This window comes from Thalia democratica, chromosome 4 (assembly GCF_965202585.1).
Source record: "Thalia democratica chromosome 4, ktThaDemo2.hap1.1, whole genome shotgun sequence".
In the NCBI taxonomy this organism is placed as follows: Eukaryota; Metazoa; Chordata; class Thaliacea; order Salpida; family Salpidae; genus Thalia; species Thalia democratica.
Window position 1 is genome coordinate 58,261,171 of NC_139168.1, and position 17,977 is coordinate 58,279,147.

The window sequence follows — 17,977 nt, forward strand, 5'->3', positions numbered from 1 at the left end:
ATAAAGTTATATAATTTATGAAAGTAAGTTTGCCTCACAGTTACCCTGAGGGTTAACTTTTACGATACAAATGTTTTATTAAGCTTAAGTTACTTATATTTTTAATAACGTGTGTAAATTTAAAGTTATATATTCCTATGGCAGCTATCAAAAAAAAAGAATAAAATAATAAATAATAACCAGTAGTTTTATTTTAGTTTTATTTGAATTAAAAAATAACTGTTTTTTTAATTACATGAGTAATAAAACTAATTTTCAGAAGTGTCAAGTAAATAACGATTTAGTTATTTTAAACTTTTGTTTATTTATTCTAAAAATTTTAGTATATTTATTTATCATTTCTCTAATTTTTAATTGAATTGGTATAAATAGATGAACACAACATTAGTATAAATAACTGTATAAATAAAAGACTAAAAGAATAAAACGTTAACTAAGTGAACTAAACCTCATTTATTAGTTTTATAGAAACATTTCTATTTATTTACATTAAACGTATAAATCATAATCTTACAATTTTTAACTTAGCATTTAGGTATCTTTTATAGATAAAAAGCCTTGTAAGTAGTTTGTTGATTTTATATATGTTTTGTTACAGTGTTTAAAATATGGTATTACAATCTTGTCTTCTTTTATTTTTTAACCTAATTTTCCGAAAATTTAGCTTTTTGTTATTATGATCTAAAAATGTTATGTATCAATTGATACTTGAAAAACTTTAACTTAAAAAATTATTGAAAAATACATCACAAGTTTTTTTTATAGCATATTAAACTATAAAGTTTTAGTAATTGATCATAAAGTCTTTCATTAAAAAAACTAGAAATAAATAATGCAACATTTTAGATATATCTGAAAACAGCAAATAAAAAATAGTATATATATCTTTATGTATACTATTAAGGACGCTCTTAATTTAAAGTCGACCTTTATATAAATGTATTTATACGAGTTTACAGTATTTATTTAATAGAAAACAAAAAATGGTCGCTTACCAACACGGAAAACCGATCACTGCATCGAGAACCTCAATCGGCATTCAAATCGTTTTTCGATGGCACCTCCATTACTAGCGATCCTTGGAACAATAATACTTCAAGTAAGAGATTCAAGTTTATAGTTACCTATGTGATTTATTTTTTTATGTGTTAAAAAGCTTTTTGTAAGTATGTACCTTTAAAGAGTCATAGCTAAATTTTAAATTGAAAACTTTATTTTAAAACTTGATTACATTTAATTGTAATATTTCCTGTGCACACTAAAAAAGTTTAATGAAAACTACTTTAATTATCTTCTTTTGTATTTCGTATCTTTAATACTGCTGGTAAATATTTTGATAAAAAACTGATTTACGGAAAAACTTTAAAATGTCGAACTTGTTTTTTCCTTTATTTTTTCTTACTGATTTGAGTTTCACCCATTATGTGCACACTTGTACTATGCAAAAATAAGATAACAGTTGTAATGGAAACTAACGACTCTGAACATTGCAGCATCATCAACGAGTTGGAGCACCAGTAACAAGCCGAGCACGGTGTGGCCGGCAAGCAGCTGCCAAGCCGACGCGAGCTCACGCGGTTTGAAGTGGACTTCCAACAGCAACATCGGTTTGTCTTGGCATGTTTTGAAATTGACATTTTTAAGTTGGTAACCATCACAGCTATTCTTGTGTTTTGATACTTCATGAACTTGATGGTATGTAGCAGTAAAAGTTCTACGATTAAAGCTTTCACAATGTAAACACAAGCTGAAATTAACGGTTACATAAATATCATTTTCGAGACACACTCCCATGAAAATGCGCTGATAATTACTACTTTTTGGTATGAAAATGTCAGATAGAACAACTTATTTTATGTTTGCATTATAAGCTTTAGTATTTAAATGTTGGTTGGTGTAAATCGCACATTTAAAGTGCAATCTGATATCCATGGTTACTATCAGGTATGTTTTAAATGTACCACAACTATTTAAAGGTTATTGCAAATTTTAATACGCTGTTCAGGTAAATTTTTTATACTTAATGAAGGCTTCTTAAAAAAATTTTTTTTTTTTTTCAAATGATATTAGCGAAATAAATTGTGCATTTTTGAGATTAAAAAAAAAAAAAACACTGCCATCTAATAAAAAATTAAGCAGAATAACTACTTGGCTATAAAGCCTCAAGTAAAAATTTAGCCTTAGTTAGCAAAATGATAGATGAACGTAAATAGCTGACTGTTACTTTTTGACGGCTGAAAATGTTGCTTATAAAGATTTTCGATCGTCTTGTTATAAAAACATTGTTAGTGTTTCTGTTTTGCTTTGTGTGGTTAAGAAAGCGAAGTACCACGACACTTAAGGCTGCATTCTAGGTATTTGTTACGCAACTGTATGTTAAGCTCACTGAGTTTGTTAAATAATTTATGAATTTAAAAGCGTTAATAGTGAAATATACTTATAGGAACTATTGTATTATAGGTGTAATTATTGGTTTACATTTCAGATTTTTATAAGTTTCAATAATTTTAAATAGTAATTAATGTCTAATTATATTTGTATAAGAATATCACAAAGTAAATAGTAGAAAAAAAAAGCTTTTCAAAAAGTATGAATTTAAAATATAATTTATTCAATATTTTATTATTAGTATTCCCATAGAAATTTAACTGTATTTTAGTTATATTTTTATAAAGGGTTTGTACTAGTACAGTGTTTAATGACATGAAATTAATAATGATAAGTAGGATATTTACGGAATGCTGTGCTTTTCATGAGAATATTTTTACACATAACTCTTAAACTATTATTGTTTAATTTTAAGGCAACTAAAATAAGCAAAAAGAGCAAAAGTTTTAAAAATATTTATTTTTCTTACACTCATAGATTGTTATTTTGTAATGAAACCAAACATTAAGTAAAAAGTCAGTTAAAATATTTTCAATATCTTAATAATATTTCATTTGTTATTATAATAATATTTGATTATTTTAAAAATATGTTTTAAAATTGTTGTTTTATACATAAACGTTTAAACTTGGTATAGTTTTGTTATTAAATGTGTTTTTAGTTGCCTTTTTTATTGTTATTTTCTTTTTATGAAGTTAATTGTAAACTTAAACAGTTATTGTATAAAATTCAAGTTAGGAAATGTCATAATTGAAAAACAATACACTTCCAAAACTTAACCTTAAATGGAAGAAAGTTAAATTAGCCAATGCTGCAATATTTTTACTTTAAGACTTTATATTAATAAAACTGGTGTTTTCTTATGTTGTTATACAAAATGATATATTTCGTCCATAAGATGTCTCTAGCTTCCTTAGAAATTACAACAGAACATTCATTGAAAAATTACTAAACTTCAAATATTTAATCGCTAGGGGCTGCAAAAGAGCAGCTTTCTTCAATGTCTAAAGAGTTCTTATCAACGTCTCCGCCCGCTTCCGTGGCCACCAGTGCCGCGGAGAAAAGCTTCTTCCTTCCCTGCGGCCTGCTAGGGGGTTCAGAGTCGGATCTTAACGGCAGAAAAGATGCGGATCGTGGGAGCAACTTCACTTTGTCTTCGCTCGGTTCAACGTTTTCTCAATTCAAAGCAGTCCCTCACAGTACGTTTTTTAAGAGTGGTGCTGAACTTACCTGCCTGATTAGGTGCTTAATATTATCACGATTACTAACACCTCTGGTCGCCTTGTTTTTTTGTTTTTTTTTTCAAACAGCTCACGAAAATGTTCTTGCTATGTAAGGGTGATAAAAGCATGTTTTAGTTATGACACTAATATTACTTATATTTCAAAATCGAAGATTTAAGTTGTATAAAGTACTAGTTTACAAAAGCTTCAAAAATTACTAACAATCGTCTAGTCTAAGAAAAGTAATATGTAATAGTTTTGTTTGTGATTTTGTTTTTTAGTTATTCATTTAAAGACTAATCTTAAATGAATAATTCAAGTGTACAAGCTCAACAGTACGTGTTATTACTTTTTATTAGAAAAAAAAAGAAATAATTGTACAACTTAATATACATTTATTTAAATAATGAACATAATTTAAAAATTATCAAAATAGCGATTTACAATATTCGCAAACAGGATATTTAAAACTACCAAAGATAAATCATAAGTAAATATTTCTTTATATTAAATGCTTACATACTTTTAATTTGAAGTCCTATAAATAGCTTAAACTGTGTAAGTAAGAAAATATTAGACCATTAAAATTTTGAAGAATTAAAACATATTATTTGCATAATTGATAATTAATAGCTTCTATCTGTATTATAAAAACTTGATTTAGATAATAAAACCTAAGTTGTTAAAAACTGTTGTAAAATATCACTAAAAAAGACTTACTTTTCAAATACACATATTTTTATTAGTTGCATGTATAAAGTTATATTTAGCTTAAATTAAAGCTTTCGTTTGTTAACTGAGTTTTAAGTAAGCAATTTTTCTTGGCTACTTATACCACATCTTTATATAGTATACTTTTTATTAGCTTCTGTTACATTTATGCACGATTTTAAAAATATTGTTCAACTGTTGCATGCTTTTATAATAGATATTCACGTTAATAGTTATCTGAGTTTTTTATTAAAAGCCGTTATTTTTAAACATTACTTTGAAGTTTCAATAACACTGTATACATACATATATATATATATATATATTAAAGGTTTTATACAAAGTTCTGATCGATAGTGCTCGACAAATCAAATTGGAGCTTAATATTTATTTTACTATTATAATATCTGTTTATTTCTGTTTACTATTATAATAAACTACAACTCACTGAAGATCACATGAAATTTTACATTTCAATGTGTGAAACAGCTGTTTGAATTATAGTTTTTATATAATTAAATAAATAAATATATATATATATATATATGCATTAAAGATTTTATAAAAAGTTCTGGTCGATAGTGCTCGACAAATTGAATTGGAGCTAAATATTTATTTGATTCAGCTGCATACTGTTGAAGTAACTCGGCTGCAAACTTTGTAACTTAAAAAAATAGAAATTGATAAATCAGACAAGAACATAACACTAAACAAGAAAAGCGAAAAAACTAAATATATGCATTCATTACCGAAATTACTTTTTTAGCAAAATTAAAACTAACTAAACATAAAATCAAAGTAAAATTAAACCCCAAACACGAATAGTTTAAAACATTTTCCGATATAGTTAAAAAAATTTTTCTAATACAGTTTAAAACGTTTTTCTAATACAACCTTTTTCAAACTTTTCAAAATGCAGATTTATCAAGATCAGCGTATTTTTTCAAACTCAGCTTACTTTACAATAAACCTCATTATTGCTACGTCATAATAATTATAAAATTTTCAAGTTCTAAATTTCTGTTTAACATTGTAAATAAACTTTAGCTTACTGATGAGTATATGAGGTTATTTATCTCACATACGAAACGGTCGTAAAAACCTATTGTTTTTTGTATAATCAAATAAACAAATATATTAATTTACCTAGTTAATTGATTAAGGTAATTGATTATGTACCTAAATATTTTATTAAGTTCAGTTGACTTCTAGACTACATTTTTCTAACTGTAAAACAATATACATACATAAATATAAAACTTTTCTTAACTAATACTGTGTTGATCTTATAAAACATCTAGTTGTGGTGCTTTCTTGTGTCTTTAATAGTAAAAAAAGTTTAAAAAAAATATTTATATGTTACAGATATATTCAAGCAATTCTTTTTATATTATATTATTTGAAATGGTAAAGGTCTTTGTTGCCCAAAATCTTGTATGGTTATACGTATTCCTGAAATGTTTCTATTCTCATGTTTTGCTAAGGTGTTATAAACTTTTATTTTATGTTTTACTTTACAGCACCGTTTCCCAATAAGTGTAAATTTTTTGAGTAATGAAAATATTTAAAAAAAGATTTTATTTATTTGTCTCTTTTGTAACTTATGTGTGTTAAAAGTATGCTTTTCGCTATCTTTTAATAAGCGTTCAATCAGTATGAACTATTTTAGACAAATGAACTATAAATAGAGTCTTTTTTTTTGGAAAACAAATACACTTTTATGATTTGTTTTTTCTTTAGCTATTTACATGTATGGTTTCTAATAAGATTTAAAACTACTGATTATTGGCTACTTTCTAAACTGTTATAAAACTTTATGTTCGCTTTCCTACGTTATAAATTAAGCTTTGTTTTTTTTTTCTTCTACTGATTCGGTTAAGTTAAAGAGTGTTGTTATTTTAAATATTCAATATATGCTACTTCGTTAAAAAAGTAGCCTAGACTTTCATAACCAAAGTTTTGCGCCATAAAGAGAATTTTTGTGCGCACGAAAACTGGATCAAGTTTCATCGGAAACTGCGCACAACCGCATTCCCAGCTCAGCAAAAGAACTCAACTGCGCTTAACCAGCCTTTCGTTGCTTAAGTAATTCAATCAAACGCTCGCAGCCAGCATGTTCGGCCGTGTAAGGAAACTGGATCAAATGACATCAGTTTGATTGGTTATATTCCGTGAGCTTGGTGTTAAGAATGAGATTTGTATTCGCTTTGCAGCGAAACAGCAGTGCGCTATGAACATTGAACACCGCTGCTTCTTACTGTAGTTCTCGTATTTTTTTTTCCCACGTGACACAGCGGACTTGCTTTTAAAATAAAAAAGCTAAAAGCAGCCACCAGCACACACAGCTCTATTGCTCAGTCTCACACAGGGAAATCCGGTGTTGAATTCCATTAATAGTTTATAGCCGCGCTTATTTCTGCTTGATGCTGACTTTGTTCTTTCTTTTTAATTTTACCGCCTTTACTTCTTGTTCTTACCTCTGTGTTGCTGTTTAGAGAATTATTCTATTTTTTTGTCACGACTTCTGAGAAGCCCTTTGTCCTTCTGTGAATTGAAATTTCGTCCATTTTACAACATGCTCAAAAATCTTTGTTTGAAAATTGAGCAAAGTTTCAAGTTTGAAATGCATGTTTATTTTCTTAATTCTAAAGGGATGTTGGGTGGTGCTGTTGTATGTTGGTACATGTAACTTGCTTTATTTGTGTTTTCTGTATATTTTTTCAATTTTGATTTTTGTTTTTTTGTTTTATTTTTGAGCTAAATTTGTTTGAACATTTTAAGGCCTACTTTAGTGTCAAAACAAAGTTATTAAAATCTTTATGAATAGCTTGTAACTACAAATACCTAATGTAATTTAGCTTAATAAGGCTTTACCTTTGGTTACTACCAATCTAAAAGTTTAAGGTTTTATGTATTTGACAAGCTCTTTATACTTTTTTCAATCTGTTTTCTTAACCAAGTAAAATTAATTATCTATGTTTAGTTATTACAAACTTATTTTTGTATTCTTTTATGAAATTGATAGATAAGTAGATTTTTTTTTTTTTTTAATTTTAATTTGTCTTTAAATAGTTTATTAAAATTTTATCAACATAATCTAAATATAAAATAATATTTTTCCCTGTTGGTCTCGTCAGAAGTTAATCAAATAAAAAATTATGGTAACTGATAATCACTGAGTGTATTACCACTGTGAAACTGTAGTTTTTAAATAAACTTAAATCACTAGTAAATCATTTGTATTGAAGTGTAACAAAAAATTAAATAAAATATTTCAAAAAAAGTAAATATAGTTTTTTTTAAATCATATCTTCCATTTATTTGTTAAATTTACATTTTTCAGATTTGAATTATAACTGAAGAGCCCAACAGGGCGAAACATTGTTTTAAATTTTAAAAACTAAATATAATCTTAATAATCTGTCTCCTTATACCTGAATAAGTTGAGAACTTTTTTTGTTCACTTGAGAACTTAAAGTAAAGTATTAAGTGTTTTACTTTTAAAACACTGTTGTTTAAAGGTATTATTGTAAACTAAAACTTAATTTAGTAGTATATATGAATAAAATTTTTGTAACATAAATATTCAAAAAAAATTCTTGTAAAATACTGTTGTCATATAAAAGCCTAAGAATGTTAAAATTTTAAATGACTTTTAAAATATATTTTAATGAAACTGGTCAATATACTTTTGTGTAAGTTTTTTTTACAAAAGGGTTTTACATGTTATTTAACTTAAAATATTTCAATCAAGTTAATTAAACATAAACTAAGGAAAAAAAAAATTGCTAAAATAAAAGTTTCCCAGGTGAAAATAATGTAAACTTTTAATGTGATATAAATAAAGCATTTTGTAAAAATTAACTTAATGAAGATCAACCTTAGGTAAAGCAATTTAGGATTATAAAATATTTATCTAAGCGTGAGGTAGTTATCGATTTTCGAACTGTTGTAAATTTAAACTAGTGCGCTAACAAAGCATTCTTTCAACTTCTTGTATGTATTTACATATGGTTTGATGATTCAACGCTATTGTATATTATAGTACATAATTTGCTTCCTAACAAGAATAGTTAAACCTATTTTGCAGAGTTCTGTCTTAGCGTTTTATCTTAATTTTCCTTTTTGATTTCTCATTATATGACTAAGCATTTTTTTCAAAGTTAATACAATTGTGCTGTTAGAATAAGGCTCGATGTAAAACTTTTAATACTTAAGTTTTAGTGTTCCAGTAATGATTAAATATAAAAGCTTCAACCATGTTTTTTGTATCTTTAAAAATATCATTAAAGGTATAATTCAGTGTATTTTAACCTGGCTTAAGTAAATATTTGTTTATTTTAAATTAGTTTTTATTATGAAAGTAACTAGTCTTTTTAAATAGTAAATTAGTCTGTGTAAACAACTTATAGTTTTCGAACAAAGTTATTTGTATTTGTACAAATCATTTTTACTTGTTTTAATACGCAAAATGTTGAAGTTTACTTCCTTGTTAAAACTTATTAAGCTTATTAAGTGTAGTTGTTTGTTAATTGTCAAATAGTCTACAAAATAATAAAGTTTAAAAACATCACTTCAGTAATTACAGTAAAATGTTAAACATAATTCATATATTAAAGTAAGTGTTTGTTTCCATTGTGTTACTTAGTTGTGCTCATCTATTTTGCTAAAGTTACATTATAAATACTTTATATCTATTGCGTTTTAAAAGATGAAAACTATAAGTTTCTTTAGCATTGCTGTATGCATCATTATAAGTTTATTCCAATACTTTAAAGATTTTTTGAGAAAAATATTGTGAAGTTTCAAATACTTAATTTTGGATACTTTAATGGTCAGTTTTAGATTTTATACATGTAGTTTAATTGTCTATAACTGAAAAAATACTGTATTTAAATTATGTTTCAGCTTAATTTGAATAAAATATTAGATTTAAATGTTGTTATTTTGTTCATTCAGTATTTAGTCTGTGAAAAACGTTGGTGAAAGTTGGCTTGTTTGTTGTAAGTGATAATTTCGAGTGTTTTGCATTTTCACAGCAAAGCAAATACCCTCCTTCGGCGTGCACAAGCTTATCGTAGGTGCGTGTGTGCTTCAGCCGTTCGGCGTTTCTCGCTTCGCTACACATCTACAAAAAGTGTTGAGTGGGCTGTTTCAAGTGTTGCATTCGCCCCATGCTACCAGTAAATTGCAAGGGTCACTCGCAAGTGTTTGAAAGTAAAAGAGTTAAATCATCTTTGTTTATTTTTGATAAAAATCTGTTTTGCTTTATAAACTTCGCGCAGTCAGAACCAGCATTATACTTGAGTCTTACAGCGTACAAGCGTTTTCCCGCCAATTATGACGTGTTTCCCGTAAGAGATGCTCTTTCTACAGCTCTCTCGTAATTGCGTCATTCTCTCTCGTTTTCGGATGGATATAAGCGCAGATACTTGCTTGCTCTGCCTATTTCGTTCAGTGGCTTTGTGAGAAACACTTGCGGGTGTTATGCTGTGGTTGTTGTTTTTTAACAAACTGAAATATTTGTCTGCGCAACCTGCTTTCAAAGATTTTCAACAAGTTTCTTGATGGCTATTTTTACAAGGTAAGATATTAGTTAATTTTTGAACTTGCTAGTCTTTCACTGTGAAAAGCCCTCTTTCTAGTTTTTAAATTCCTCAAACAGCAGGGGGTCTCTTATTTTGAAGTACTATTTAAATAAAATAAATTATTTTGCTTATTGTAGTTTAATTTTTATTTATTAATTTTTGGATAAATTTCAGTTTACATAAAAATAGTTCTTGTTCGTAATGTTGATATTTAATAGTTATTAATTGGTTTTATGTTGGTATTCAACTAAATTAAGCAAATAAAATAAGTAAGTTTTACTAAACAATGTTCTTGTATAAACAAAAAGTAAATGAAATAGAGTTCCATATTTTTTTATTGCTTTTAGAACAATTTCAAGTAGTCAAAAAGTATTTTATCTTGTTACTTTTCGTATTCTAGATTAAATTAAGTATGCTTTTTTATATGATTGTAACACTTGATTTTGCATTATAATATTTATATATCTATTAGCAAAAAGTTCCGGATTTAAAAATAAGGCGAATTCAAGGCTTTTCTATCTTTATAAAGTCATCAAACGCTACTGATCATTCTAATCGCTCGCAACTTGTTATGTCGACGGTTTAAAGTTAATAAAATTACAAACAATGGTGGCGCATATTTCTCAAGGGAGCGACAAAACAGCTAGCTACAAGCCACAGTCCTCTGGGGCTGTTGTTAGCTGATAGCGCAAGTTATATTTGTTTCAACAACGCGAGATGTACCGCTGCGAAATTGATTGTTTCTTTCATTTGCGTTTGTATCCCAGCTTTTTCAGATTTATGTTTGTTAAGGCTATAATGTAGCTAGCTTTGTTCTACGTAAAGGTAATCGTTTTGTTATAGAGAATGATATTTTTAAGTACATAGTATTAAAAGTTCATTAGTTTTTATCATGTAATCTTGGGTGTTGTTCAAAGACTGATATATAAAAGTTTGTTATGTAAAACATACTTTTACTTAATACAGTTAAGTTGGTTCAATAAATAAGAAACTTTTGCTACTATATAAGTAGTTTGAAAGGAGAATATTTTTAAGTTAAAAATAATTTAACTTAAAAGAAACATTTGTGTATTCACTTCCGTTATGATGTGTTTCACGCCAACTTAAGTTATTTGCAACTTTAACTTGCTTTATTTTTGCTTGCGCTTCAAGGTGACCTTTTTGATGAAATTCAATAATATTAATACAATATTATTGCTGCTTAACTTAATAACACTTTTTTTTTCTTTTATGTTTACCAATTTAAATAAAAAGTATAGCAAGTGAGTTAATTTATTTTTTTAACGAAATGTAGCAGAAAACAGCTGCTCATTTATAAATTGTGTTTACCTCTAAATTTTGCATGCGTAGCAAAGTTTGTCGAGTTACGAGCTTTAAAAAGTCTACGGCAGCAATACTGACGTTTAAAAAAATACAAAAAAGTACAAAAAGCAAACTTTCGCTGACTTTAACGTTTGTTTTGCAGCCAGCAATGTTGGGTCAGCGAGTTTTATGCCACGTCACAATGACGAACGCGGTCATCAGCTGTGGAGGGGCAACGACCCACTGACGAGCCGCGATTTCGGCCGAAGCCACCAGAACTTCGGAGGTTACGGCGGTTGGGGAAATTACGACTTCAGCTATTCCAACACCAGTCTTTTCAGCCACTCTACCAAGGTAAAAAGTTTTGCAAAAATTATTTTTTAAGATTAGCCCAATGAGCTCATGCATTATTTAGTTTTGTTGAAATGGTTTTAAAGGCTGCTCCAACACACACACGGCTGAAGCGACTCGTATATGAAGATGTAAGCTATTCGTGCGTAGTTCCACTCGGTAGAATAGCTTTCACCTTCATAACGAGTAGCCGGCCACTTATCCGCTGACGAAACAACAATCCATGCTGCTTTGCACATATCGGGTAGGTGACGTGGTCAATTGCATTCGTCTGTACCGCCGGTCGAGTTGCGTGAAAACGGCGGTTCAGAAATGCGGTTGGCCACGTCGCTGCCACACGCGTTCCGCATGAATGCGCACTAGCCGTCAACAGGTTCGCGTTTCAAGCTAGCCCATTGGTTATTTTCGAGCTCACTTGAAACCCAGGACCTGTTGATGCGGTTGCCGCACATACCGTCTTTTGCATCCAACCAGAAAAGCAAGAAAGTTTACCTATTCAAAATATTGTTTCAATTTGTGTTTTAAAGTTTGAACGATGTCATATTTTTAAAAATAAAAATCGTTTTTTATTAAAATCTCTGATTGCTTGTATATAACGTATTTACTTTATAAAGTTTTTATCTATTGATATTTGTGTTTTAGTCGCTGTGGTCAACTGGTAGAGATGAGTTGAACTCTTACACGAGCAGCATAACGCCAACTTTTTTTCAACCGCAGCCTGATCTCTTGTTTCAACTGCCCTTAGCTGATAATCGAGCTAAGAAAGAAGAAATTAAACAAGAAAAGACTGAGGTATTTTGTGCTTGTTAATAGTTTTAAGGTTATTCCTAAAATTCAATGCAACAACAAACAACTTAGTGGCTGAAAAGTTATTAATTGAAATAAAGTTTTTCAATGAGTCGATACTTTAGAAAAACTTATCAGAATGAGCATATTTAAAGCACACATTTATTATTAAACTTAAAATTTATTATCAAAATTATTTGAAAAATACTTCCACAGTTTTGAAAACTATTTTGATAAAGTCTTTCATTGTTGAAAAAGTTATTTCTTCTTTCAATAACTAAAATATCACGCCATTTAAAAACTAAGTATTTTTTAGCAGAAGCAAGTTAAGATGGAAGTCTGTCCACCACCAGTAGAAGTAAATCCGTGGAACAAGGACCCAAATATGCAGTGCTTCGACGACGACGGTCAGGTCAACGATGACTGGGCCGCGCCCGAAGAGAGCTGGTCCAATGTCAACGAAGAATGGGAGCTGCCCGTCATCAAACAGAAGCCAGAACCCAAATACTTCGTAAGTTGCGCTTTGGTGTACTTTTTTAATGGCTCTTTTTATCAGTGACTTCAAATAATATTGTTGCAAAATGTTTTATGTTTAAAAGTCAAAGCAGCGTTAACTTGAAAGTTTGCATTTTTTTTCAGAACTCTTCTTCTGATGAAAACGCAAAACTTCGTAGTTTAAATTTTGAGTTTTCGTCGAAGAAAACAAAGCGCAGGCGCAAGAAAAAAAACCAAAACAACAATGTGAGTTTACTCTCAATAAATACTTGGTAAAAATTTTCAACCTTATGTAAAAGTTAATCAAATAAATGTTTTTTCTTTTACAATATGTATATAATTTTAACTTATTAAGCAGCAAAAATTTTTCAGCATACCACCACAGTCGTAGGCTGTTCTCCCAACCCGCCTTTTGCTGCTACCTCTTTCCATCACCAACCACCAGCTGTTACGTCACAATCGAATGACTGCTGTAAGTTTCCACTTCCTTTTTTTGCACTTCCTAGTATTTAAAGTTTTTGCGTTGGCTCTTTCACATTTTGTTTTGTGCTTTTACTTGAAAAAATCAACACGCGTGATCTGCCTGCCTCTTGCAAGTCACGTTTGCGAACTTTCTTTGAAGCTTAAGCTAAAAAAAACTACTAAGTTGTGTAAGTGTGTGTAAAGATTAAGCTGTTTTTTAAATGTCATTTTAAAGTTATTACTATTCGCTTTTTTATAAGTATTCAAGTTGATCTGTACCCTAACGGTATATTGATTGTATGTTTTTTTTTTACAGCATTTTCCCATTTTGGAAGCGGTGATTCTGACGGGTCGACTGGGTTGAAGAAGAGGAAAAACGTTTTGAAAACGACCTCTCAGTAGCTGTGTAGCACCTTTTTCTTTTATCATTTCTTTTCATTTCTTTGTTTAATTTTTTTAAGCTGGGCAAAAATTATTCGGTTAGTGCATGCAGTTTTATTTGTGTTTCGTCCGCCCAATATAGACATTTCTCTAGTTTAAGACAAGCCCTACCATATATTAATCTTATACTCTAAAAATATGTGATGGGGGTTAAAAATCGTATTAGTGTAGGAGCTTTTAAGAACTAAAATTTCGACCTTAAAATGCTGCAACCGAGTTCAATTAAATTAGATGTTCAAAATTCGACTCAAAAAAAGCTTCGTTCGACTGAAGTGTGAAAGATAAGTTTTTATAGGTTTGTAAGCAGACATGCTGCTTGTGTTCAGTACAGAATCTTTCTCTTTTTTTATCACTAAAAAATTTACACACATATACTAGATTTTTTTTGATTACTTTGTGACTTTGACGTGTGTTTTAGATGAATGAACAACTTATCACACTACCTCGCTATCATAGTCCAGCAGTACAAAATAACAACAAACTACTGGTGGTAAATGGTACTTTTCAGATCAACATTTTGAAATTATTTTTTGTTATTAAACTGATGTTTTACCTTTTCTTTTAAATAGTTCGAGAAATCTAATTGATTTTAAGTTGCAGTTTTTTTTCTGAAACATCAAGCCAGGTGTCCTTAAAAGTTTAAATATTTGTTGCAACTGTTTCTTTTGTTCAAAAAAGTGTTTCATGTTTTAAGTCAAACTCGTTCGGGGGAGCGTTTTTGTGTATGTGTCTTCTTCCCGCTTTCTTGCGCTGTTGTGTGACGTTGAAAAGACTGTTTATTTTTTCACGTGATATAGTTAGATGTTCAAAGCTGTGCATTAGTCGATTGTTCTTGACTCGTGGCTGGTTGAAATCGGCTTACTACCACTAGTGTGTAAATAAAATCCCCATGCATTCAAACCGTTGTGTTCTTAGTTAAATAATATTAAAGCTGTTAGTTTTAGCAATATTAAAAGTGTTAATTTTTATGGTTTTTATATTTATAAAAGCATAAAATTTTATTAATAAATTAATTTAAATAAAAGCAGTTCCAGGAGTATTTATATACTTCAGTTAACCAATTTAATAAAAATTTACTGTTCCTCACTAAAATTAAGAAAAGACTAAAAAATTTACTACTAATTTATAAGGGAGATAATAATTTAATCAAAGTTCTAACTAAATAATAATTTTTTTTAAAGAGAGTATAAAACATCAAGTAGTTTGAACTCAATAAAAATATTTTCTTAACACTACACTAAATTGATCATAGGGCATTCTAGCCAAAAAAAACAAAGCTATAGTTTTAAGAATGTCTTGATTTCAGACGAAAAAGTTTAAAGTTTTTTAAATTAACTATGTCTAAGAACCCAAAATTTATATCAAAAACGAGGATTTTAGTTATAAAAGTTAATCAATTAAGCCTTGTACAAAACTGATGTTTAAAATATACGTTTAAATTTATGAAAAGAACTTTATACTTAAAATGTTTTTTTAAAGAGTAGCGTGCGCAATAAACTTTTTAATGTGCATAGATACTTAGATGAGTAGCGAAATTGTTTCCACAGTATGTGTAAAATCTATTTTTAAATTAATGTATAAGCTTTTTCTGTTAGTACTTAACCGGTTTTAATGCAACATTTAATAAAAAAAATGAATTAAATTTACTAAGGTCGCATTAGTAGTAAAAAAGTACATACATACTAACCTATCTGCAAAGCAATCAATTTCAAAGCATGTAAAAGTTTTAAGAACCACTGGAACATTGAACAACTGAAGTCTTCGTTTTAACTACGATAAGTTAATAATGATCTATAATCTCACCAAAAAGAATCTACTTCCTAATTTTGTAATGTTGTAACCTTATTTTAAGATTTATTTCGTATAAGTTTTTCTTATACCACACTCGTTTTTTTTTTCATTAAAAGTATTTTGAGACTGTTTTTACTTCAAAGTTTACCAAAATAATCTCTTAAAAGGACCTAATATGTTTCAGAACATATTTGGTGTTAAAAGTCTTAAAAAAATCTTGATAATGTTAATTTTTTTTCTAACTTTGATATTTATTTAATTTTAAAATAACTATCAGATATAATAAACGGTAAGAACATCGAAATAAGTAAATATATCGTTAAAAAAATTAAAGACCATAACAGCTCCTCAATTAGATTTCGATTTTTACAAAGTTTACGTTCACATTTTTCATGCTGTCCTTTCTACAAGAGCAACCGCAAACAATAGAACAAAAAATTAATATAAAAGGTAATGTCACTGTAAATAACATGTTAAATTTTGTTTTAAAATTATTATATTAAGTAAGTAGATGAAAATAAAAAGTATTAAATTTCTGGTTAGCTTTTTATTAGTATGCAAATATTTCAGTTTTAAAGGGTAAAAACTAAGATTTGTAATTGTAAAACTAATTTAAAAGTAAATAAAATAAAATCATACATAATAATGTACATCTAAACTGAAGTATAACCTTATCAAATACTTTAAATAAGAAATATAAGTTAGTTGAGAATAAGTTTATAACGTATTTTTCTATTATAAAATAGTAAAAGACAAATTAAACAAAACAAAAAACTATGATGTTTTCACACCTCTATTCAGGTTCTCAATCTTTTAAAATAGATGTAACTTATAAAACAACCATAGTCTTTGATCATTTAAACTATGGGCACCAAACCGTCTATTCCCTTAGATTTCGAATTTTATGATCATATACATTGACATGTTTCTTATTGCCTTTTCTACAACAGCAAACGCGAAAAATGCAACAAATAACTCGAAAATAAACAAGAAGGGAGAGTTAGTAATTTCACCATAATCAATATGTTTAATATAAAATAAAACTGTCAAAGCACAATGTACTGTATATTGATAACTGCTTAGATTATTTGTTAATAATTAAGCAATTTAGTTTTAATCAGTATAATTATAAAAAGTCCAATGCTAGTGATTGTTAAAAGTTGTTTAAACTTATGAATTAAAATCACACCTACTTACTAGCAACTAAACTTTTAGAAACTTTAAAAATACTTAAGAAAAAAAAGTGAAATAAGCGAGCTTTACAAACTCACATGACTAAACAACTATAAAATAATAAACAAAAAATCTTAAACATATGATGTCTTCACACCTTTATTTAGAATATATATCTTAAGAAGAAATAAGATAACAACAACAACTTATTAAACACTATGAAAAAAGATTCAAAAAATAATATCATCCGACAAATTATTTACTTTCTCTGACAAGTAAACTAACATTTACGAAATAGACAAAAACACTTACAAAAAACTTTTAAAAGAAAACATCACATCAGAATACAAAAAAATCAGACCCGGGCATAATCGAAAAATTAAATGAAGACACTTACTAATCTATTAATAAATACAATATAAAAGGTAAAGTTAAAAAAATAGAACAGTATCCCGCATTTATCATAATCAAAGACCACAAAAAATATTTTATAAACAAACTAAGCTGTAGAGTTTTGAAGCCCTCTAAATCCCCTTTAAACAAATTCACCAAAGCTAAACTAGACACGATAAATAAAAGAGCAACAATAGGCTCAAACTAAACCAATGGAAAAACACAGACAACGTTATAAACTGGTTCAATAAACTGAAAATAATTGCTTAAACCCGATTCATAAAAGTCGATATAACTAAGTTTTACCCATCCATGACAAAAACAACAATTTTAAAAATTAGTAACATAATAATTAACTCATTGAAATTTGCTGAAAGATTACACCAATCACAGACAACGAACAAAAATTACAGTTGTTCTGATGAAATAGAAATAAAACATGGGAAAAAACTAACACAACTAACCTTTTTAACATTAGCATGGGATCCTACAATGAAGCCGAAGTGTGCGACATGGTAGGACTCTTTATGCTAAGCGAAATTAAAGAACTTAAAATATTCAACAACGAAGAATTTGGGATTTATAAAGAGTATGGCCTGGCGGTCATATAATCAAAATCGTCGAGAACCGCAGAAAATACGAAAAAAAAACGCTACCAAGATTTTTGATAAATAGAGTTTTAAAATAACTACAGACGCAGGTCAATTCCAACAGACTTAAACCTAATCAACAAAACATACATCACATTTAGAAAACCGAATTCGAATATCCTATATGTGAGTAACCAATCAAACCACCCTAATCAAATATTAAAACATTTACCTATAACTATTAACGAAAGACTAAACAGTTTATTAAGTAACCAAGAATGTT

The 17,977-nt window shown here is 28.4% G+C and overlaps 1 protein-coding gene across 3 annotated transcripts in view; it reads left to right on the forward strand.

Annotated features, from left to right (window-relative positions):
• The window catches only part of LOC145834085 (uncharacterized), a 30,004-nt gene extending 15,363 nt beyond the window's left edge, over positions 1-14,641 (forward strand). Inside the window, exons 6-14 of one of the 3 annotated variants that reach the window (XM_082941421.1) lie at positions 974-1,099; positions 1,494-1,607; positions 3,363-3,587; positions 11,376-11,566; positions 12,206-12,355; positions 12,666-12,860; positions 12,989-13,090; positions 13,217-13,316; positions 13,623-14,641. In XM_082941421.1, the coding sequence (XP_082797547.1) occupies positions 974-1,099; positions 1,494-1,607; positions 3,363-3,587; positions 11,376-11,566; positions 12,206-12,355; positions 12,666-12,860; positions 12,989-13,090; positions 13,217-13,316; positions 13,623-13,708 (1,289 nt within the window). In that variant the 3' untranslated portion in view covers positions 13,709-14,641. The remainder of the gene's footprint in view (positions 1-973; positions 1,100-1,493; positions 1,608-3,362; positions 3,588-11,375; positions 11,567-12,205; positions 12,356-12,665; positions 12,861-12,988; positions 13,091-13,216; positions 13,317-13,622) is intronic. The other 2 variants (XM_082941423.1, XM_082941424.1) reach the window with 2 other exon arrangements.
• Positions 14,642-17,977: the final 3,336 nt, after the last annotated feature.